Source organism: Ailuropoda melanoleuca, chromosome 4 (assembly GCF_002007445.2).
Source record: "Ailuropoda melanoleuca isolate Jingjing chromosome 4, ASM200744v2, whole genome shotgun sequence".
NCBI lineage: Eukaryota > Metazoa > Chordata > Mammalia > Carnivora > Ursidae > Ailuropoda > Ailuropoda melanoleuca.
Genome location: NC_048221.1, coordinates 34841757 through 34867410, shown reverse-complemented (window position 1 = coordinate 34867410; position 25654 = coordinate 34841757). Strand labels below are relative to the sequence as shown.

The following is a 25654-nucleotide window of genomic DNA, read 5'->3' as shown; positions in this document are numbered from 1 at the left end:
TCACTGCACACTGGGTACTTGAACCCCTGAGGAGAAGTAGATGCTGTCTTAAAAATCTCTTCTTCTATCTTGAGTTTATTTCTTTCTGAACAATATTCCTTTCAGATGTTTTGGGTGGAAGATAATTTTTATTAACGTAGGAAGAAGAAAAGAGAAACAAAATAGTTGCTTGAGAAAAACCTGAATTCTCTATCACTTATACATTCCTGGCTTTAGGCAGATTTGTCCTACTTGCTTTGAACATAGCTACAAGATGCTTTTTAGGATGACCTTACTATTTCTGGAAGTCAATTTTGGTCCTTAATTCATTTAGCCTTTGTAATGATATTATTAGAGGTCTCTGTCATTCTTATACAGCCTTTCCTGATTATGTGACTTTCCTAGATCTTTCACTTATGCCCTTTAAATTTCCACACTGGTACTTTAGGCCATCATTTTCTCCTATTGGAATGATTTGGTGTTGTCTGCACAGAATATCATTTCTGAGAACCGCTTCAAGAAGTGTTAATGATTCTATAAATGACGACTAGAGATTAAGGTTCTTTGCTGCATTTTCTAGAATGCCATACTTATTTTACCATTTGGTGAAAGAAAATATTAGGATTAGAAAAAAATTTGAAATTTTCTCATTAATAATTCAGTTTAAACTTTGCTCATTGACAATGAGGTAGGTCAAATCAGAAGGGACCAAAAGCTTTCTCACTATGACTTACTCTTATGAGATGTGGCCGAGCCTTACTCTTGGGTTATCAAGATGGTCTTGGATAACTAAGCCTATGAAATGGCATCTATGGATGTAGTTGAGACCTGAATGTAAGCTCTCAATTTCTCCATAAAAGGAAAAGCAGAATTCACTGATCTCTGCCCAGGTTGTGACAAGAAAGTGTTCCATCTATGTTTACCAAATAGTTGAAAAACCTCCTTACTGGTCCCTTCAGTTCCACTTGTGTGCCCTTCCCATTGTTTTCCCTTTTTGGAATAGAGTGGTCATATTAATATTGCCTTAGGTGGGTCTCTCCATAAGAAGGCCCTGAGACAGGGATTTCAATGGACGTAGTTTATTTGAGAGATGAATCTAGGCAGTGCTGGTAAGGAGATGAGAACATGAGACAGGAATGAAGGAAACCCAATAAAATGTGTGTTTATGTGCAGGTTTTGGGCAGCTGGGCCTCGGTCCTACTTGGCATCTCTAGGATACTGTGCTGTCCAGTAGGGTAGTCACTAGCCACATGTTGCTGTCTATAAAATTAGATAAAAATCATTTTCTATGTCACAGGTGACACATTTCAAGTGCTCAATAGCCACAGGTGGCTAGCGGCTACCATACTGGACAGCTCAGATAAAGAATATTTTCACATTACAGAAAGTTCTACTTGACAGTCATGATAGAGAACATGCCTCAGAGTTGTCCCACATGGGAATGAGGAAGCTAGGAAATTTGTACATCAAGTTTCATCTGCCAGGGGTTGATGGTTGCTCTCCTAAATCCTTGAAACATCTGGTCTGCCCTGTATGTGTATAGGACAAGGAGAGGATTCGGATCGATACCAATAGTGTCTGGTGTAGTTATAAATTAGATTGTGTCACCCTTTGGCTAAAAACCTTTTTTCATCTCTTCCTGCCACAATTTAGATAAAACTCAAACTCTTCGTGTAGCCCCATGATCTGACTCTAAGCTTACTTCCCCAAACTCATGCCACTTTGCTCTGACTACTCTGCTTTGACAGCAAACTGAAAGAGACTTTCTCTCAGTCTTGCAAACACATAGAAGTCCCCCTCGGCTAAGGCCTTGGCGTAAACTAATCTGTCCACCTGCAACACCCACCCTGCTCACCCTCGCTCCCCGCTTGGCTCTCTGTATGGCTGTTTCCTGCTACCCTCCAGTTCTTGGACTAAATTCCACCTCCTCCAAGAGACACTCCCTGCTTATCCTTCCTCAAGCTCGTGTTTCCATCCCATTATTTACTTTCATGGCTCCTTTTGCATTTCTTTATCATGATTTATGATTACTTGTTCACTGTCTTTTGTCTGTTTCCCCTAGAATAATGTAAAATCTGAAATTATCTCCAGTACCTAGTACTGTCCCTAACATGTACTAACTACTCAATGGGTACTTGGTAACTGAATGAATGAATGAATGAATGTAAGCAGTCTCTACCAGTGCGGTAGCTATAAGAGTGGATAATGAAAGGTCATGTTTCTGCCGTAACAAGGGTCACATAGGAATCTGCTAGGACAATAGCCTGAATGACAAGAGGCTGGATGTGGGAAAAAAGGAGCCAGGTAATGACATTATGTGTAGTTGCTGAAAATTGTCTTACACAGCAGATGGCTCGGGTCATCAGCAGTTCAAGTTCTGGATGAACATTCTGGACACCAGCAAGGTGCCTTCTCTAACATGCAATTACTTGCTTGTGCCAATGCCAATGCTTGAATGTAAGTTATATTGACATTTTCCAGTGGCTTAAAAACATTAGCAGTGGTAATGGCAAACGGCAAATCTACAAAGTTGAGCAAGATCGGTCTAGTCCTTGAGCTTTCTAAAAAGAGAATATGAAATTATATTTTGGCTGTTAGTTACCTAGGCTTCTTTTTGTTTGCTTGCCTTGAGTGGGGCTAGCATTGACACAGGGAGCACCTAGGCGACATGCAATCGTAGGAATCTGTGAAGAAGACCACCACCACCACAGCTTACCTGCTGCTTTCCATTTATAAAACCTTTCCATTTTCTCTATTTCCCTCATCCTTCCCTAACCTTTAAATTTTGGGCACAATCTCCATTTTATAAACACGAAAACTCAGAGGGTACAGGCTTTTCTAGGTTATAAGTGAAGAACAAGGACTTGAATCTTTGGGGGAGCTTTTCTTTTTTTTTATTTTAATTTTTTTTTATTATATTATGTTAGTCACCATACAGTACATCCCTGGTTTCCGATGTAAAGTTCGATGATTCATTAGTTGCGTGTAACACCCAGTGCACCATCCAATACGTGCCCTCCTTACTACCCATCACCAGTCTATTCCATTCCCCCACCCCCCTCCCCTCTGAAGCCCTCAGTTTGTTTCTCATAGTCCATAGTCTCTCATGCTTCATTCCCCTTTATGATTACCCCCCCCTTTCTTTATCCCTTTCTTCTCCTACTGATCTTCCTAGTTCTTACGTTTGGGGGAGCTTTTCTGGCTTACAATCTTGGGGCTCTTTTCAATGGATAGAGTGCTTTATCAGCCTGAAATATGAAAGAGAGAAGAAATGTCTCATTGGGGAAGTGAATGGTGGGGGGTAGAGGTGTGAAAAACCTTTAGAGTCCATCAGTCTGGAGGAGGACCCAGATGAGGGGACTAAGAAACCAAGAATCTGCATGTGTGGGTGTGGAGCATGGAAGGAGAGGGAAGAGGCCATTCCGATCTGGCAGCCAGTTCGTAACATTCTTTATCCTAAATGTACAAGCTTCTCATATCTATTAGCACCAACTGGTGGGTTTTCCTGACTTGATACTGCCTCCTTCCAGTCCCTAAATTTTGCTCCCACGTCACCTTGTGACCCCCAGGTTGGAATCTACAGAAGTTCAATCAATTAATTCCACTCTAGTCAGTGGTTGACCCCTTTTTGCAACTGTGGCATGTCCCCAATCGACGACAGTTGAGATCTGTTGCTGCACCCACAGTATTCTCAGTGGAAAAGTAAGACAGTCTGCAGGTTAAGTGCAATGAACTTCAAACGAGCTCTAACTCCACTGCTTTTTCTACCACCAGAGGATGAGCACAAGGATGCAAATCTACGAGAATAATGTAACTTTAGGTCAGACTTGTAAACTGGTATTTCATGGACGGAAATAGCCTTTTCTTTTAATGCAAATACAATGGGTTATAAATATCCAAAATTTGGAGAATTTATACAAGCCTCTGTGTTTCTGGATTTTCCCCCAACAACAACAACAACAACAACAACAACAACAACAACAACAACAGATAAAACAGAACTGGGCCACACTGGCTCCCTAATGCTGCAAGGCCACAGTAGTCTGGGACCCAGTGTTGGCTGATGGAACCCTGTCGCGTCAGGTTTCCAGCCTCATCACTGGGTGCCTAGGCTTTAACAGGTGACCCTGGTTAACTAACTACTATTACCTGGCTAGCGTCTATAGGCACATATGCCTCTTAGGCCTTGTTTGAGAACTACCCTTGAGCCAATTATAATTCCTTTTCAGATGCATTTGCAGACTTTATTAATAGTAAGAAGCCACTTCCAGCCCACTCCGGAATGTATGGCCATGCATCCATGTACCGTGGCTAAATGGTTGACAACCACTGTCTTTTTTATTTTTAAGATTTTATTTATGTATTTGAGATTGAGAGAGAGAGAGAGAGAGCATACAAGCAGGGGGAAGCAGGGAGGGAGGGGTGGAGGAAGAGGGAGAAGCAGGCTCCCCGCTGGAAGCCCGATATGGGACTTGATCCCAGGATCCTGGAATCATGACCTGAGCTGAAAGCAGATGTTTCACCAACTGAGCCACCCAGGCTCCCGACAACCACTGTCTTAAGGCAAGTCTGGCCTCACATTTTCCTCGGCACGTACGTGTGAGTCTACTCTTGGGTTACAGCTTCTCTGAACAGGTAGGAATTAGGGCTGGATATACACTGCCTCGTCTATAAACACAGTCAGTTATGGCTGGGGTCCTGACTTTCATGTTCGATGATTGGTTATTATTATTTTTTAAAATAATGCAACTAGCTGCCAAAACAAATAAATGAGAGCTTAATGCTTGGTAAAAAGTGAAGCAAACTAAATAATGAATAAATAAATAAATGAGAGCCACTTGCAGACCAATGATGTGAGAGCATGCCACAACATCTTTACAAGGAAAAAAACCAACCCATCTACTCAAGCTAAAAGTTTGAAATCTTTAACGGGAAATATGTGCATGTGTATGTGCACGTGCGTGCATGCAATTAATGGTTTTCTTTTTAATTTATTTTGAAGTGTGAACATGATTCTATTTTATCACTTTGTACGATGACCATGGGCACTAGGCCATCCGATTCTATCACTGCTGTCTCTAGTCCTGGGTCCTCACTTTTCTTAGTATGTCTTATATCTTGTTTTCTTATATTTACATGCTAGACGGAGGTGGCTTGAGCCCTAGAATTTACTGGACACTAAATCTTTTATTTGGAAAGCAGACAGCTCACCAAAAGGGAAATGGTATACTTCTTTTGTCAAGCAAACCTTAAAAGATTTTTGAAATGGAAGTGTCAAGCTTAATTAAAAGAAAAACTCATATTATGACCTGCCATTTAACCTTCTAGGATGAAGTGCATATCCTACGTAGGTGAGGGATGTGTGGATCTCCTCACATAAGCAATTTTTATACCCTTCATAACTTACATCAGTGACAATGGCAAGGTGGCATTATATACTGCACTATATAAAATCACTATATTGCTTTGTGAAAGTTACACTGGATTTGATCAGAAAATGATGTTGAATTGTGTGTTGGTGAAAACATTCTTCATCATTCGATAGCGGAAAAAAGCCTTGCAGTAAAACTTCTCAGTGTGCTTGCCAAATCCATTAATAGATAAATCTAATCACACACACACAAAAGTCAACAAATAAGCTTTACCTAACTCAAAAATCTGTCTTATGAAATGAGCCATATTTTCCTTTTTACCGAGAGTTGGGTTCTGGATGAAACCCTTTCCATTTGCTCTAATTACATTAGAACATTATTTATCACACCTGATGTACAAGCCCAAAAATCATTATTAGTCATACCACACCGAGCTCTTTATTACCAGCAATACATGATAAAAGTTTTGAAACAACAGATGTAGGCACAGGGTAGCTACCGAATCCCCCTAACTGGGGTGGGTCCGATTTAAATACAACTTGAGGGTTCACACGTTTGTATAAGGGCCTTGATGAATCCAAATTGAATTTGATGACATTCACAAATGTTTGCACTGTTTTATTGGACGGTTGCCTGATTCTGATGTGGTCTTCCCCCCCTTCTCTCTTCTTCTAGTTCTTTCCAAGGGAGGTTATTTCATGAAGTGACCACTAGGGAATGAACTGACAGACCTGGGCCTCTAGACTAACTCTTTCATTGATTTATAGGCTCTGGTTACAGAATAGGAGAAGCTGTGAACTCCACATATTGTAAATTATAAGAAGGGTCTGTATGCGTGAGGCCATAGAAAAGAGAATATTCTTTTTTCTTCTTATTGGGTTTCCACTCAGGACCAATGCTTTTAAAAGGGTATTCCAGGAAACATTCATCTCCTAGAAAAGGCCACATGATCAGAGAATTTGGGGGCAACAATAATGTTTGCAGAGTTTGTAATGGCAAACATCTCATATTATTCTTATTTAAGAATGTTAGGAGATTTCATATAAAAATCCAGATTTCTGGTGCTACTGAAAAAATTGAAGATGTGACAAGGCAGCCAATATATCCTCACACAGAAATAATTTCTTGTAGCTTCTCATTAGGCAGGGATGTACCGTCCATTAGTCAAGTAGCCATCTTATATGTCTGGATTCTGGAAGCTCTATACTTGGCAACCCACGCTTTAGTCTTTCTTGAAGACATGCATCACTTTCGGTGTATTAAAGGCTCTAAAAATTTCCTCAGTAAATATTTCTGTTTTATTTTATTTAAAAAGTTTTCCCCAATATATTTGAGTATGGAGATTTTTTTCCTCCTCATTTTGGGAAGTACCGTTCCAGGTAATTCTTTGCATTCATGATTTCAGGTCTTACTCTCAAGTTTACAAGTGAAAGTCAATTGTTAATATATTACCTGGTACATGAGTATAGACCATAAATTCAAGGGATTCTGATTTGGTTGTATGAATTTTATGCTATCTTCTGGCAAATATTTGTGAAAGTATTCGGAAAGCCTGGATTTTGCAACTAGGATTCCATTTCCATTTCTAGATGCTTTTATAGGCATTCAAGATACAGAATCAACCTAGCTGATTAGAGTATTTACATATTCAATCAGACTTCAAGCTATATTGGTAAACATGAAGGAACCTCTGGATTTTACCTGAGGTTTAACTTTAAAAATCCACACTAGGGGACCACTTGTGCTGGTGATTTAATAAAAGGCCCTAACAACATGTATTCTAAAGAGAAGGGTTGGGGAAAAAACAGATATACTTGCAATATGATAGGTTAAATAACAGGAATGTATAGTATTATTATGCTATCCCAGGTAGATAATACATAGATGTTTTCTTTCTATAATCATCATCTGAGTAACTTTTGAAAAGAGAAGATGGACAAAAATTTCTTTTTTTGGGAAGTGAGCCCCAGATGTATCATTCAAGTGACCAGTACAGAAACCCAATAATGGGATTTGACATTTCAACTTGTGGGCCAAGAACACAGCAGTTATAGTAATGAATTTATGATTTTCAAAATACTGGGATTAGAAATATTGGCTGTGATGGCAGCAAAGACCTCACGGAAAAAATTCTGGCTGACTACAAGTCTCTAAGCAGGGTGTTCTCTGGATTTGGCTAAAGCTGACTCAGGACAAAAACATGGCAAATAAAGAGGACAAGTAGGTTTAGAAAGAAGTTATTTACCACTTTAATAGGGCTGTCCAGCATTTGGTCACATAGATCATTCTGAAACTTAATTGCTTTAACGGTCTTCCTGTCTCACCAGAAGAGATCTGAATACTCTTGGAAAAAGCAAATCAAACATAGAAAGAGGTGCCATGATAAGAGTTGTTGCTACAGCACTATGTACTTAATGATGCCAGACTTTGGATTTAATCAGAGGACATTTCTGCAGTCTAGGACAGCTATACAAAGCCTTAAGACATTGTATTTACAAAACTTATTAATACAGGGATCTGTATTCTACCATAATTTTGCCAGAGTCTTAATAGCATGGTGGAGTAGCTCCCTCAAGAATCCTCATTGTCTTATCTGTGGAAAAGCTAGTAGTTCTAAAAATACTTTCCTGGAAGAGGTTAGAATGGTTATTATATATCAATTGAATATAAAGTATGGTTATGTAAGCCAAGCTTGCATGCTAATATTGCACAGGGTAGAAAGCAATAAAACAGGACGATGTGCTTCCTTGGGCCATCTGGTAGAAACAGAAGGAAGCTCTCAATTCAGTATTGTTATGATGCCTCAGATTCCAGGAGTCCACCTGTAGCTGGCCTTCCAGTGTGAGTGCCATGTTGAAATTTCAAAAGGGCACATGTCTTCTTCCTTGCCAATAAAAAAAGAAGTCGCAACAAAACAAAACAAAACATCCAAACTCAAAAGAGGTACACCAGCCGCCTCAAACTGTGGTATTGTTCATTTCTTGAAGAGAATATATAATATTTCAAAATATTATATATATACATATATTTAAAATGGTACAAAGTAACTATAGATCCAAATTAGAAGATAGTTGATCATTCTTCGTAATCCCAAAAATTTTCATTGAGAAAACCCTTTTTTTAAACCCACTTTCCATGGTGTTGCCAAAAGCGCGGGGTCTTCTCACTATAGGATACTTTGTAATACACAGTAAAAGCACTGTGATTATCTGGTAACCAGTCAAAGTGCAAATAAGAAATCCATTTGGCTTGTAATGTGTAGGATGTTTTAAATTCTTAAAACGTATTTTCCGCAGAGGTGGTTTTCCTTTGCTACTATAACAAATGCTTCCATTAGGTTCTTGGGTGAATCTGAAACCAAAGAAAGAAAGAAATTTCAGGGAGAAAAGAACAAAATGAAGGCATAAAGAAAGGTGAATAGGCAGAAAATGAGGACATCTTGAATTTATGGTATGTTGCTTCTTTCAAGGGCTCTGAAGCCAAAAATGTTAGTCTAGAGCCGTAGTTCTCAAATGGTGATCAAAAAGCACACTGACAGGCCATCGTATTTTTATCAATTCATTACATTTATTTTGCCACAGCTGAGGAGATAGACGCTGGGAGCAATGAATAACCATGACTGGCTTCATTGGCACGTGACCTATACAGTTGCACAGAGCCCCGTGCTGAATAGGGCCCTACACTTCATTTCATGACCTGCTATTGCAGTCTTGAAATTATTACCAATTTTTGAACAAGAGGCCTGTGTTTTCATTTTTGCACTGGGTCCTTCAGATTATGTAGTTAGTCCTGTGTCTGCTTGATGAGAATTTGAACTGAGTAGGTCATTCCACAGCCTTGTCAAGTTGGCCTGCTGTAACGTGTGGAGGGGTGACATAAGTCACCGCCAAGGTTAGAACACATTTTCTCAGGAACATAGGAGACCCTTGCAGGATGAGGCACTCTTCCTCTCAATGACACAGTACTCAAGGGCAACCACGAGCATGCTCCTACCACTATTGGTGCCATTTAATATATTTGAATATGGTCCCAAAGACTCTAATGTTCAAAAGGATGCATGCACAGAGAGCCACCGGTTTGGGGCAGAAATGATGATTCTAAGAGTTGCTGTTTCTACTTTAGAGTTCTAGGACATAGGCATTTTTCTTCATCATCTCTTAGCTCTTTATAGTCTTAGGAATTGAGTATTCTGAGTCCAGGGGTGGAGTCCATGAAAAGCTTTCAGGGTTGGGTGGGAACAGTAATAAAAGTTTGCTTGGAAAATTTGGTTGTGTCTGGGGCAGCATGTATGAGAAATCTTCACACATTTATTTTTTTATCCTCTCCATATGAATAACAGTTTCTTCCAAATTTTGGTTTCCTACATTCCAGTAGTATTTATCACCTCCTGTTTCCACTGTCTTCTTCATCAAAAGGAAGGAGAAAGTAACATTTACAAAACCAAACTGGAATTGCCTTTCTTCATCTCTATCAACCACCCCCACCCCCAATCTTAGGCCCTATCCTCCACCCAAGAATAGGAGATCAGTCATATCTACCATCCCATCCCCAAAACCTTAATACACTAACTTTAGATAGAAGAGGCTTAAATATATTTATTGGTTAAAGAAATGAATGAGTTCACTCTAACCCAGGGGCAATTGTGACAGCATAAATTGATTTACTTTTCCTTCCTGCAATTTCCAAATCCATCCCCCTGCATCCCCCACCTCCACCCCTCTTCCTACCCTTCTCTCTTAAAGGTTAGTTCATGCAAAATGGTCTGGACGGCAGGATCATAAAGGCTTTTGTAACACTTCAGACCTGGTGGAATTTTGAGTGATACACCTGAGATATGCCAAAGCCGGTACTTTACCCTTCTGTAATATAAAAAGCATTGGCTGATGAGAGTGGATGGAGATGTGCAAGGTCAGAGTCACCATTAGGAGGATGGGCCCAGGAGGGTGTGGACAAATGACTGTAACGGATTTGTGTAAAACATCAATTTGACAAGATAACCATTGTGGTTCGGTGTGCAGTCTGAGGTCTGCTAACTCCCCCTTTTAGGGAAGGGAACTTGACTCTACACTGCATAAATCTAACTGTTGATTTTCTCATTAGTCTGAAAGACACTAACATATTGAGTTGAAGGAAATCCAAAGTTGCTTGATACGTCCCCAGGTATGATACCAGTTTATGTTCTATTTTAACCTGCCGATTTTTCCTTCCAAGTGACTTTGGTTTTCTCCTCATTTTATTCCCTTCCTCATTATGTTTCCCAAGCAATGAATATTCCCTTTTTACATGTGAATTATTACAGCATTGTCAAACAACTTATTTTTTCCAGGGAGAAATCTATCTTTCTAAATTAAGGCATCATTCCTGAATACACAGAGTATACATTTCCTCCCGAATGCACTGGATATAGCATCCCCAACTTTCTTTTTTAAAAATACATAATATGCCATATCATTATATGTATATTAAATGTAAGACAATATTTGTTATAGGGAATTAGCTCACCTGATCACGGAGATCAGCAAATCCAGAATCTACAGAGCCAATTTTCCAATAACGTCACCAACTTTCAAAAGTACGTTTTTGTTATATAAGTTTAAAGAAAAGAAATAAACCAATAGGTTTCTACAACTATAGGAAAAGATCTCTTGTCAATATCTGGATTGGTGTGTCTTGCCGCAGACCACCAACAAAGCAATTTAATGAAAAACTGAAGCTGTGTTTAAGTGGGAATAGGGTTAAAATTTAGCCTTGAGACTTCACCCAGATGTTCCAGACTTCTCCCCGGGAGGGTTTCTGTCACCAGCTTTATTGTACCCCTCGCTGGATTTTGGAAAATTTCTCAGGGGTGACTATTTTCTCTCTGTAAAATGACATTCAAGAAGCTTCCTCTTTGCCTAAGGTTTATTCTCTCCAATCTCCCAAAAGGGAAGCCTGTGCCCTTCCCTCTGTAGGTTATATTATCACCTAGAACTAATTTCCCCAATGTTTTCCTTCAGACTGTAGCCTATTACCCCAGCTAGTTCCTGTTCTGTGGTGTCTGGTCCTTTAAATGAAACAATGAATTTCTACTCTCCATCTTCCTTAAAAAATGAGCATCATGAACTTTTGAATTAGATCACACTTTGAAATATCTTTTGTTTATCTACAATTCACAGACTGCTGAGAATTTTGACTTGGGATGATTATTTGGGAAGTAACTCATAATAGCAAGGTTTTTAAAAAACCTATATAAGGAAAAGTGACATCTCAGGACTCTATCTTGCAAATCTTTTCATATTGGAGTTGCTTTAAAAAATTAACAGTATGAAGGAAATTCTCAATTGCCATTAACAACCTGGGCATGTTTCTTCTGTTTTTTTTTTTTTTTTTTTTTTTTTTTTTTTTTTTTTGCTTTTATGTTTTTGTTTTTTCTGAGAATACTCTCTTTGAATCATTATTACACATAAAACCAAAGAGGTGATTTTCTTTTTCTTCCTACTTTAAGAACTTGAATTTTTTTTATCCTAAATATTACCTCTTAGATAAGAACAGAGCAATGAAAACCTGTGACTCATAATTAAAGCAAATCTGTCTATTAAACTGTTTTAAAAGTTAAACTGCCACAGGCAATATTTGAAGTATGTAGGCATATTTATACTCTGACAGGGAAAAACACATAGGGTATACTAGAAAAATTAATATAAAACCTATTTTGGAACATATCATCTAAGGACTGGCATTGGCATGCCATTTATACAGAATGGAAAGTTCCTTTATGTATCAACTGGACTTAACTCTGCCTTTGTATTTAAAAGCATGTATTTCACTGTGAATTTCTTTGTAAGGAAGTGGGGGAGAAAATTAAGTCCGTAGTAGCGCCTGAGTCCTCTCAAGGTGTAAAAAAGTACAGCTTTTCCTAGTGTTTCCTTTTTCCTTCTCTAAAGACAGAGTGGAGATTTATTAGTTGAGTGATGTGTTGCTCACATGACTGTAGAGCAATCTCTTACTTCCTCACTTGAAATGGATACACACATTAGAACAGGGACATCCTCTGCTTTCAAACCAACCACATGGGTGATTTATTTCTCTTGTACACTCAACGATCTTGGTAGCATTCAGCCCACCCAGGACAGTAACAAACACAGTGCGCTCTAGTCTCTATTACTATGAACAGACCTGCACTGTACTTCTGGAAGAACAGAAAATGTCTAGGAGGTATTTACAATATGTTTTAAAATACACTCTACAGAGGCCAAATCAAAGAAAGTTACACAGTCATAAAAAGTAGCATTAATATTTCTGTGCTTTATTTATACTCTGTCTTCCAAAGAGTCTCCTAGTTGCTACCCTTGGAATTTCATATACTTAAATCCTGAAATCATTTGACTTCTATTATTGTTCTTTACTGAGTTTCAGGTCTGGAGGAACCATGAGAACAGGGCTTATGTTCAATTATGGGAGATCAGTTATCGTTTGGAAGAGGAAATGGAGATTTGGCAGAAAATATATCAGTAATCTGCTTGAAATCATACCGGCCACGACTCAGAGTAGCTGAAAACCGACTTTTGAGGGCATTTTCAGATTGTTTGCTAGAATTAGTTTCAGGCAAAATGTAACCAAAGGGAAACCTGAAATTCACTCTCTATCAGTTAATGAAGATGGTTTCTGGAGGTAAATGTCATGAACTGGGTTCATTTTTGAATAATCTCTCCTGAGGGGGTTTCTTTGAATTGAAATGCGATAATCCATGCTGAGCATCTCAGGTGCATGAAAATGCATGCTAACGGGTTAGGGTGCTCAGAAATCTCTCCTGGCCGTGAGCCAAGGGGGTATAGCCGTTTACTGCTTATTGTGGTCAATACAGGCAACTAAATTTGATATGCAAAGAGTCTCTACTTATTTTACATATAAAAATATGTTTTATAAGGTATTATGTTTTCTGCATCACAAGGCTGCAAGTATCAGTTTTATTTCTTGAAAAGATAATGCTGAAAAGAAAGATCAACTTAAGCCTCATTATACAGGGGTGGGAATCAGAGATGCCCTTTTAAATTTGAGTCACCCTTTTGGAAGTCTACAAGTTCAACATCTTGGGATTTGTAAATGGTGGAGCTTGTTTTCAACAATACCCAATGCATTAAAATACACACACACGTTGCATGATACAGATGCGTGTAACCCTACTTGTTGTTGAAATAGTAACATAGTTCTGTAGTTTGAATAAATACTGTCTTAAGTGCTCTGAGCAACCCCCTCCATCCTGTCCCCTTTAGGGCACGCACACTCTCCCATGATCTAGTTTCTACAGGGTCAATGGCTGGCCTAGTGGGGCCTCTCCAACCTGCCGTCGTAACACCAATCCTGATGGGTTGGATGGCTTCACTATGCAGGTTATTACATAATTTGAAGATAACTCCTTATTTTACCACAGAAACCAACGATAATTCACATCACAAAAACCTCTCACTTCTTTAAAAGATCATCAGATAATTCTTTGAAAGACCTATATAAAATGGCTGTCCTTAAATGCAGTCCTTTCAGCAAGCCATCTGGACGAATTGGGCAAGACTCTTATTTTGCAATCTCTGTTGAGCACCATAGTTATTGGCTGAATTATTTGAATAATTACTGTTCCTCTTCCCTTTGGCTAGGGGAACCCAGCCTTATTTATGAGCCAGTCACAGAAACACTGAACTGCTCAGTATGGAAAAGTCAAGTGCAATCTCTAACTTCTTGTTGATGGATGGACACCGACCGATATGAATGGTTAAGAATGTTTTCTGTCAGGGAAAAGGCTTTCTTGTCTCCTGTTCAAAGCTTCTCTGGGGGCTGTTTGTAGAACGCAAAGGCAAACAGTACAGTTGGTAACATGCATGAGACATTTGATAGAAATAAACTTACTCTTGTGGTCTTAATTTTATTGCCTGTAGCGCACATCCATCCAGAATTATCAGGTAGTGTCTTACATTCTTCTCCCTCTAGACAAGGCTCCATCTCACACCACCATTTCCCAATCACTATGGAAGCTGCATGAGAAAAGGAAAGAAGTGTGTTTGCATTCTCCAAACAACTTGGGCCCGGGTTCTGTGACCCTCTAGAAGTGTCAATTCTCTTGCAAGCACGTTAGTTTCTCTTTACGCTTCAATGACTGGCTAAGAATTCTCTCTGAAGAAGAGTAATATTTTCATGTATCAGTCTTACATTGCAAATATAATTTTACGCTGACTGGTTTGATCAAGCAACGTTTTGTCAAGAATCTCCTCAGACGATGAAGGATGAAAACATATGGATGGGGAGGCATATATTTTGGAGGAACTTTTATGTTAGTTTTCACAAACCAAGGACCTGTACTATTTCTTTTCAGGGAAGGGGACAAAAGTGTTAACTACTCTTCAGAATGACAGAGCTATTCCTTCAGAAAGGCCAGTTTATCCACCCAGCATTAGGGTTTATCCCACAGGCTAATGCCTTCGAGAAAAAAACCAAAAAAGACTGAAAGTATAAAAGAAAGCCTGCAAAATAAAAACTAAGAGTAATAATAGATAAAAGTATATGTTTATAATCAAAGGTATATTTGATGTGAGCTGAGTTTCCTTTTGATGTTTGGTATGATGTGGGTAGAACTTTCAGAAGTTAAGCCTCTGATAAAAAAAAAAAGTCCCACTTTTCAGGGTAAAATCAAAGATGACCACAACAGGAAGCTGGCAGTGAATTTAATAGATGTATTTATAGAGCAGATTTGTTTTTGTTTTTGTTTTGATAATAGGATTTTATAAAATAGTGACCGGATACACTCCACACAAATCAGTAAGCTCCACATTTTCCTTAATGCCTTAATGATTGAGGAATTATTTCTGCCATCCAAAATGCTCAAAATGTCTGCCAGTGTCTCTTACCGGCACTTTCCGATTGGCTGTTTTCACACTGGACTGAGACCCTAGTTCTGTAGATACTCACCCCTCAGCCTCTTATCCCCCAAAAAAGAAGAGTCCCCACCATGATGCTTCCTCCTCACAATGACAAAGAGGTCAGAGGACATCTGTTAACCTCACAGAGGATTCGTATTAAAACAGAATGGAGTCACACTTCCCCCTCCCTAAAGCGAAGCAGGAGCACGTTGAAATTCTCCATCCATCCGTCATTAGGCATTCTGTGGAGGGATTACATTGCCAACTTAGAAGCAGAATGGTTTAAACATCTGGCCATCTGCCTGCATTCAAGTTTTCCTCTTTCTGTGCTTCCCTGACTTCAGATTTTCCCACCTTTGGAATCCAGTGTATGGATTGCAAGTTTTGATGTTACATGCAAAATCATGTCTACTCTATTATCCAGTCAATTTAAGGAATTTTCCAAGGGTAATTTTGCCTCTGTTTGATTCATACCTTATGTGCAGACCAGACTGAAAGCCATAAAATGCATCTCCATTGGAATTTAGCATGCAAGTATAGCAAGTAAAATCTCGTAAATAGTCTATCCGTATGTAAGACAATGTGATATTTTGGTAAAACATGGAGTAGTAACAGAAGACACAAATGCTCCACAGGGTATAAAATGATTACGAGAGTTAAGGTTTTTTTTTTTTTTTCCCTTTTCTCTTTTCTTTTTTAAGATTATTTATCTGAGAGAGCAGGGAGAGAGGGAGACAGCACAAGTGCACAAGTGTAAGTGGGGGAGGGGCAGAGGGCGAGAATCTCAAGCCCACCCTGCTGAGCACGGAGCCTGATGTGGGGCTTGATCTTACAACCCATGAGACCATGACCTGAGCCACAACCAAGAGTCAGACACTTCACTGACTGAGCCACCCAGATGCCCTAGAAGTGTTCTTCTTTTCAATAGCAGGGCTCCGTATGAGAATGCGGGATAGGGCTGGATTCCAGTCATAGGTAAAAGAGACCTTATTTATGTGAATTAATAGGTGACAATAGTAAATAAGAGACGTGTGTGTTTTGGTAGCAAGAAAAACACATGTAGTGTTGAAAGGGGACAAAAATAAATTGCAAGGCTTCCGGTAATATAGATAAAAGTCAAGGTTTGGCCGTGTTTATTGAGAGCCCACAGTCTGAAACTTCCTTTCGGCCAGCACTCAGTCAGCAACAGGCTGGTGACATTTGCCACACTTGTCCCCTGAAATCCCACCTAATATCTCACTATGGCTGCCCCGAATTGACACCGAGAATGGAAACGCTGTGATCTTAGCTCTGAGGGGAAACTGCCTTTCCTGACAGTCTCCCATTCAGCGGTTGTGCCTTTTTTTCCCACAGAGGCACACAAATGATGAACAACTGCCAGTAAGGTCAGCTCGAGCATCTTTACTTCCTTCGAAAGGACGCTGTGCCCTCTTCCTTAGGCTGCTCTCTGCCCTCTCAGAGCTGACCCACTTTGCTGCAAGCCAACAAAGCAGTTCCTCTTTCTCTTAAGCATTAATATCTTCTAAATGAAAATGCAGACAATAGGAAAAAGAAGGCATCTCCAAACCCACAGATCACCTTTAGTTCCAGGTAGTAAAGGTCCACTGGCTCAGAGGGAAAAACGTAAGGCTTTCTAAGAATAAAAATGTCCCCAGACACACTTATAATCTCTAAAATTCGTATTACCCTTGCTTCTCCTAAATAGAGTTTGATGCTTTGATGTTACTCTCCGGTTTATTAGAATCTCGTAAATAGGGGCGCCTGGGTGGCACAGCGGTTGAGCGTCTGCCTTCGGCTCAGGGCGTGATCCCGGCGTTGTGGGATCGCCCCACATCAGGCTCCTCTGCTGGGAGCCTGCTTCTTCCTCTCCCACTCCCCCCTGCTTGTGTTCCCTCTCTCGCTGGCTGTCTCTGTCTCTGTCGAATAAATAAATAAAATCTTTAAAAAAAAAAAAAGAATCTCGTAAATAGATCTCGTAAATTCATTCTCCTGGTGTTGCTTTTCTAAAGATGCTATTAGACTGATTTTGCTTCTGATTATGCATTACACAGTCATTTTAATGTATGTCACTTCATGTCCTAGGTCAAACTATAGTCTTTTTTCCTATTTTTTTTTTCATATACTCATATTTCCTGCAGTAACTTTAAGAAAATTCAGAGAGGATTTATAAATTGCTCCCTCTTCGTCCATCCTGGAAGCTACCTAAAACCTTCAGATTATTGAAAGAGCAATGATTGATTAAACACAGTATGCTAATATGAATGATACTTAACTGTTTTTATAATTTTTCCGATGGAGATATTTATAATAAGAAGAATGTAAACACAAATAATTCTAAATATCTTGAATTATAATGGTCAGTGCAGTAATAAAAATGACAACTGACATCTTTGATGGCCTCTCCTGTGTTTCTGTGTTAGGTACTTTAAATGTATTAATCTTCACAGCAACCCTAAAGGTGAGTATTATTTTGAACCTATTGTATGGATGAAAAAACTGAAGGCCAGAGGGGTTAAATAGCTTTGCCATGCTTAACAGGAAGGAAGTTAGGTATTAACACTAAAACAAAGGCCTGCTTAATGATAAAATCTATTTTTGCATCATAATAGTGCAAACACATTCTAGTTTTGTGTTCAGGATTCACAGAACTCTTAAAAAGCGTTTACTGACTGCTGAGTGAATGAATGGATTCTCTCTGGCATATGATTATTGAAAATAAATTTCACACAAACAAAACACTTGAGGAAAACATAAAACGTTTAGTTTCTTATAAAATTAAGTTAATGTAAAAAAACTATTTTGGGTAAGAGCCAGTTCATATCACTCTTGTCTCTTGAAGACCGAGCTACATGTTGCTTGATTTTACTACTTGTAGCGTTTTAGTAGAAAGTCCCAGTAGTAAACAATTTTTGCAGCCACAAGAAATTTGTGAGGCAGATGCCTAACTTCTAGGAGGACTTTTTATCCCCTAGAAGAACTGAGTTAGTTAAATATCAGCTACCAAAACCAACTCTTTCTTATTTCTGGTGATTATTTCTTTTAACCCCGGGGTTCTGGAATTTGCTCTACGAATGTGCCTTATTCAGGAAAATATCTGATCTTCAACTTTTTTAAGAACGTTCATCTTTCCTTGAGAGATTCTTAAAATCACGAAAGCTACTTTAATCATGAGTTTTGATTTAGCCCTTATACCAGGTCATGTTGCCACAGAGCAGAAGAGAGACTGCCAAAGGAGAATCAATCCATCTTTCAGTGATAAATCTTAAATAGACCAGAAATTCTTTTGTTGTTATTATTGTTCATTTTGAGGCATTTTCCCATGTAAAGAGAACAAAGTACTGATAAACAATGGACTTAATAAATACAGCAAATATACGTTATTTTGTGGAAGAGTTGCAGTCCCTGTTTATCATTTCATTAGACAATATTTGGGTCTCAACTCAGTAAACGTTCTTTGAGTACTTTCTGGAGTCAAAGGACTACCTGATTTAGTGAGATGGATAAACTAATGAACATGACATAGTCTCTGCCCTGAGAGCTTACAGTTTAGCTCAGAGTTTCTCAATATGGGCATGACTGGCATTTTGGCATGAATTACTCTAAGGGGTTATAAATGAGCAAAGTGCTCCCTTGGCAGTAAGTACATTATTGTGCTGGAAGAGGAGGCTCGCACTGGGGAATGGGAAGAGAAAATAGATTGTGGAAGCTCTTGAAAGCATGAAGCTCAGGCTTTTTTTCTTCCCCCTTAAAGGAATGGTAAGTCACAGAATATTCCAGATTCTGTATGCAAAGGGAAGACACGATTAATGGGTTGGTTGGGAAAGAAGGGTTTGTCAGCGATGCACAAGATGGTAGAAGGAAGAAGCAAGCAGCTGAACTGTTACGTAAGCATGGCTGTATTCAGACAGAAGGGGTAGGTCTTGATTTCGTTGCCTACTCCAGAATTGTGAAGAAGGGCAGAGCTGAAAGCGATGTTAGGAACAACTGAGGAAACCATACGGCCAATAACTCAACTCTATCAACTATAACCCTAACTACAATGGACTGGAATTATTAGCTCATATACCTGCCTATTCACCAGGCAACATACTGCTGGAGGACAGGGATCTTACTGCATTCATCTTTGAATGGCACAGAGTAACTCAAGACAGGTTTAGAATTTATGAATGAAGTGAATAAAAAAAAAAAGAAATAGAGGGGAAAAAAATCTTGCTTATATCAAAGGATTGGGAGAATTTCATGAGAAAGTGCATCCAAAGCACTTAGCAGAGTGTCTGGCATTCAATAGATGTTCAATAAATATTAGCTATCGTTATCATCGGTGTCATCATTTTTATTACTCTAAAGAATAAAATCACACCAAAACAGAAAAGGCAATTCTTCGCAAAGTGAGAGAGTGAACCATTGTTCTTCGATATTATACCAAACTCTCAGCTTGCTTCTATGACTTATGAGAGTTTGAGCATAAATTAAATGGCTGAACATATGATTTCATTCATGTTCCCAGAAGTAGGTTATAAGTACATCAATCAAGACAAATTTTCAGGCTCATTTTTGTGCAACCTGTCATGCAGTTTAGGCAATGACTGGAACTCCATGAGAGGACCGGGACAGCTCTCCTGCCTTCCTTGATGCAGGTTGTTGGAAGAGCTGTTCCAATGCTCTTCTTCAAAGGGCCTGTCTGTGACTCCCTTTGTGTTATTGTCTTTATCAAAGTAAACAGAAAGTTAAAGGCATCGAATACTGTGGCCTGCAGTCATTCCAAACTCCCTCTTTCCTGTGAGCCCACATTTAAGGATAGGTTCCAGGGTGGAGAAGCATTATGTAATGGTTAAGCTCTAAACTCTTGAATATAGAATAGAGAAACCTGGATTTGAATCTTAAACCCACTACTCCCTGGTAGTATGGCTTTGGAAAGTTGCTTAGGTCAAGTCTAAAATTCTTGAGTTATAACTGCAGTTAATAGAAATCACAACTGGTTATAGTAAATTTTAGATGAGATCAACATCTTAGTGTAATACATAATAAACTTTATACTCAACGTGTGGCAGTTATTCTGTTATTTGTCCATGTGTCCTCTCTCCAGCTATGTATGCATCCATCCAATTATCTGTGTAGAGTGTTAATGCCTTATCTTTAATGCAAGCTTATACTAATTGTGGGATGCATATATTCAGTTTTTGCTAATTAGACCATATTTATTTGTAGGGTCTACAATATATTTCGGAGACATAAATGGTATTAATGATGTGATTGATTAGTATTGCTTTCTTTTTACAAATTCTATTCCAGTGCTTTTCAAACTGGGGCAATTTTATCTTCTTTCAAGGTATTTGAAGACAAAAGTTATCTTTTATCTGTTCAAAAGTTATTCATTAACTGCTGTTAATGACATAAATAAATATAAAACAGACACAGTTCCTACCCTAAAGTGGCTTATAATCTATTGTGGGAGATATGCATTAATTATAATGATGTGATAATACATACAGACAAATTATGTAAAGGATACTGGGGAAACTAATGAGTGGATCTGCCTTGGATTGTCAGAGTGATGGCAGTAAGAAGAGCCCTCATTAAACATAGGGGTGCTTATATCTTTTCAAACTAGTCTTTTCATTTTCTTTAGGTAAATACCCAGTAGTGGAGTTACTGAATCATATGGTATTTCTAGTTTTAATTTTTTTGAGGAATCTCCATACTCTTTTCCACAGTGGCTGCACCAATTTTACATTCCCACCAAAAATGCATGATGGTTCACTTTTCTCCGCATTCTTACCAACACTTGTTATTTCTTGTGTGTGTGTGTGTGTGTGTGTGTGTGTGTGTGTGATTTTTTAAACCATTCTGACAGGTGTGCAGTGATATCTCATTGTGGTTTTGATTTGCATTTCCCTGATGATAAGTGATGCTGAGCATTTTTTCATGTGTCTGCTGGCCATCTGGATGTCTTTTTTGGAAAAATGTCTATTCAGGTCCTCTGCCCATTTTTAAATTGGATTGTTTGTTTTCCTGGTGTTGAGTTGTATACGTTTTAAATATATTTTGGACATTAATCTTTTATCAGATTTATCACTTGCAAATATCTTCTCTCATTTAGTAGCTGGCCTTTTTGTTTTGTTGGCGGCATCATCACTTGCAATAGCCAAGATATGGAAGCAACAGAAGTGTCCATCAATAGATGAATGAATAAAGAAGATGTGGTTACACACACACACACACACACACACACACACACACACTGGAATATTACACAGCCATAAAAGAGTAAGATCTTGACATGGGCAACAACATAGATGGACCTAGAGGGTATTACGCTAAATGAAATAAGTCAGACTAAGAAAGATAAATACCATATGATTTTACTCATGTGCGGCATCTAAAAAACAAAACAACCGAATAAAAAAAGAACAACAAACAAGACAGAATCAGACCTATACCTACAGAAAAACTGATGGTTGCCAGATGGAAGGGAGGTGGGAATGGGCAAAATGGGTGAAGGGGAGTGGGAGATACAGGCTAACAGTTATGGAATCAGTGTTCTGGGAATAAAAGACATGGCATAGGAAATACAGTCAATGATAGCAACGTAAGATGACAAATGGTAGCTACACTTGCGGTGAGTATAACATAAAGTGTACAGAAGTTGAATTGCTATGTTGTACACTTAAAACTAATGTAACGTTGTGAGTCAACTACACTCAAAAAATAAAAGCCTTCATTGCAGAGGTAATTTTACAACTGAGTAATCAACAAAATTGTTTCCATAGTGAAGCAAATAAGTATACATATTATGAGGCAGAAGTCTAACTTCACATGAAATTTAAGATAAAACACAAGACATAAATCTTTCACTTGTCTGCTGTTCCAAGCTGCCTTATCAGAATGCAGGGGTATAGTTTCTACTGCTTTGAAAAAAGCTGTCTGCTCTGGTGACAGGGAATATTCAGAGACTTTTTATCAACTCGAGGGAGTGCTCCTAACTCCTGACGTTACTAATACTCTTCTTTATGCGCTCTACACCAAGGCTGGAGTCCCTGGCTTATCGTACACTTTCAATACATGATAACTCTGTCCTTGAGCCCACTTATAAATTAAACACTCACGTTAGTCTTGCTTTCACTAAATCAGTGGTTTTATTTTAGAATTAAATTCAACTGTATTTTTTCACTTGTTTGTATACATCATTTTAAATATATGTTTAAGAAGAAACACAAAGAATCATGATTATTAAATAAATTTTCTATTGAACATTCCTGTATTCTCAAATTTAACATTCTGTGATTAAAACATTTAAGAGCAACCCCAAAGTTTATTGTAGCATGTGATTTGTAATTTTTTGAGACCCATGCATTCTGATGTTCTTGTTTTTGCCAACCATAGAAACCTTTGTTTTTCCCCCTTAATTTTAAAAGTAACATATATTCTTTTCTAAAATTCAAAGCATACAGATAATTAGCAAAAGGAGAGTAAACATAATCACATTAAGCAGAAGTAGACCGCTACATTTAGCTATGGATTTTCCAGACTTTTTCTCTGATTATTCTTGCTTGACACAGCATCCAGAGTGATCTTTTGAAATGCAAATCAGTTCATATCATTCCCCTGCTTAAAACTCTCCATTGGTGCCCGCACATGGACTAAATTCTATAAGCCTTATTCTAGCCTTCAAAGATCCACATTCCTTGCCTCCTCCTAGCTGTCCTCCATGTTTTTCTACCTGCCCCACCTCCACCCGCCACTTTGGATCCATCTCTCTACTCGTCTAGGTCTTCTGCAAACATGTAAATCTCTTTTCTGATCTGGCTCACCATGCTCATTCCAGAATTGACATCAACTGAGCCTCAATTCAACTGTTTTGCTTTGTTTTGTTTTAGAGTGGCCTCTCTTGATAATTTATCAGAAATAATCCATACCCACCTGACCTTGACACTTTCCCCTTATAGCCTGTTTTGATTTTCCTCATAGTATGTACTACTTCCTGAATTCACACAACATTTTCAGTTTACGTGGATATTTGTCCTTTCCTCCCATTTGGCTGTAAGTTCCATGAGGGTTTGGACTTTACATTCCCAAGTGGCTAGAAGGGTGCTGTCATATAGCACCCCATCAATACATATATTTTTAACGGTTGAAAAAATGTATACACCAACATATACAATTTTTTTGAATAAAAGTAAGCTCATTCCACCCATACCATCTACTATCCTTTAAAATCTAACCATGGAATCATAAATATTTTCCCATGTCTCTAAATAAATGAAATGTATCATTATTTTAAGGCCTACGTCACATCTCTTATTAAGGTGCACCTTATTTAACCAATCCCTTAGTGTTGGAAATTTGTCTTTTTTGTGGCTGGTTGCTTGTTATTAGTAAGGATGCTTATATTAACACCTTTGCACATATACCGTTGCAAATGTATTTAATTATTTCCACAGGGTAAATTCCAAAAAGTGGTATTTCTGAGTCAAAAGGTAAAAAAAAAAAAATGTTTAGCATTTGTGATATATAAACTGTCAAGAAATTGTACTAACACTATTTCTCACCAGAAGTACCCATTTCTCTGCACAGCTTCAAAAATACTGGCTAGCATTCTTAATGGTTTCAGGGAAGCATGGATTTTGTTTGTCTTTTGGGGGTACAGAAACGTGTTCTTAGCCAGCTAGGGAACCCAGCCCACTCTCCGTCTTCACATTCCATGCTGACTCTCTACGGAGTAGACCTAACATACTAAAACGACAACGACAGCAAAACCTCAATTTCTTTGTGAATGATGCCTCCTGGAGGAAATCTAACCAAGAGGGCTGTAACACCTGAGGAGAGAATCATGAGGTCAAACAGAGTGAAGGCTCTAAGCCAAAACAAAAACAAGGACCAAAAGAATATTACATTCCTTAGTGTAAATTGATATGTCTTGGAAGTCCCTGCTGAATGGGATGTACTTACTCCACACATACATTGTAGGTTTAGCAAACTCAGCATGGAGAATCTTGCTATTTCAGAATATAACATGCATTTATGTTTGTCCCTTTGAAATTTGGCTTGCTGGTGGCTGCCACTTCTATCTGGTCCATTTACATCCATGATAACAGAATGGGGAGGGGGGCTGTTACCTGGATGTGGGTATAGAAAACTTCAAAATCTCTATATTTTAAATCGAAGGGAAAATCAGATTAAAAAAAGATATTTATAAGCAACTTTTTGAATAAAGATTTATTTATTTATTTAGGAGAGAGTAGGGTGAGAGGGGTGGGAGGGACAGAGCGAGAGGGAGAGGGAGTCTCAAGCAGACTCTGTGCTGAGCACAGAGCCCGATGTGGGGCTCAGTCTCACAACCCTGAGATCACGACCTGAGTGGAAAACAAAAGTTGGACGTTCGACCTACTGCAACAGCCAGGCGCCCCTTATAAACAACATTTAAGCCACATGCATATGTATATATCTTTTGAGTGCTAGCTCTCTGTGTTCTTGCAACTTAGAAATGGCTCACTGGAGGAATATATTTGTAAACAACTCTTTTCCCAATTTGAAAAAGTGCTTTGTGAGGTATTATTAAATTCTATAATATAGTTTTTGCTAAAATTGCTACAGACTTACCATAAACAGATAATGTCAGTTAAGTACATTTTCTTCTTTTCATATGTAAAGTAATCACTTTTATTGTTATTGATACATTAAAATATCACTTTTGGTTGATTCCACTTTGCAACTAATCCCAAATATTAAATTATTCCCAGAAAATTCTTGGCATCAAGCTCCTTTGCAAAACTAGGGCTTGAAATCTTGGCAGTAATGGGAAAGTTGTACGCTGATTGTAAGATCTTTCAGTTTAATCTTGTTCCCACTAGAGAAGATTGATATAAATAAAATTTAAATAGAAAACACATTTCAGATGCCAACAGTGAAAAAGACTTTGTCAGCCTAATGAAAAGGTATCAATTTTCTCTACTTTATTCAATAAATTGTGAGTCATTTTCTAAATGGATTAGATTAAAGGAAAGTTCAAACTCCCAGTGAGATGCTCTTGGCACTGATGGAGACTTTAGACAGGAGAGAAAGAACAGGGCACATAAAACCTCTTAGGCCTCTTCAGATCTATAAAATTGATAGCAAGTAGGAGAGAGGTGTCTCTCACCCTGAACTCACCTATTGCCTGAGAAGCCAAATCCTGGGGAATTGAACAAGACACACTGTTTCTCTTATTTTATTAGGATGTCATGGTGGTTGAGTAAATTACAACTGAGAGCATGGAACTCTTGGGAGGGGTGAGTCCTGGATGAAAAGCCTGTGGCTTTCAATGCTTTATATGCCTGTCTCATAGATGTATGATAAAACAAGAGAACATTATGCTATAATGTGATTATACTCATACAGCCTCTGTGGGAGACTTTGATACCTTCAGGTTTGTTATAA

General features: G+C 38.5%; 1 protein-coding gene across 2 annotated transcripts in view; it reads right to left on the bottom strand.

Annotated features, from left to right (window-relative positions):
• Positions 1–5626: 5626 nt before the first annotated feature.
• TAFA1 (TAFA chemokine like family member 1) overlaps positions 5627–25654 on the bottom strand; it is a 514643-nt gene continuing 494615 nt past the window's right edge. For both annotated transcript variants that reach the window (XM_034658626.1, XM_034658627.1), the window contains exons 4-5: positions 14232–14356; positions 5627–8702 (exon numbers count right to left, since the gene is read on the bottom strand). In XM_034658626.1, coding sequence (XP_034514517.1) covers positions 8685–8702; positions 14232–14356 — 143 coding nt within the window. In that variant the 3' untranslated portion in view covers positions 5627–8684. The remainder of the gene's footprint in view (positions 8703–14231; positions 14357–25654) is intronic.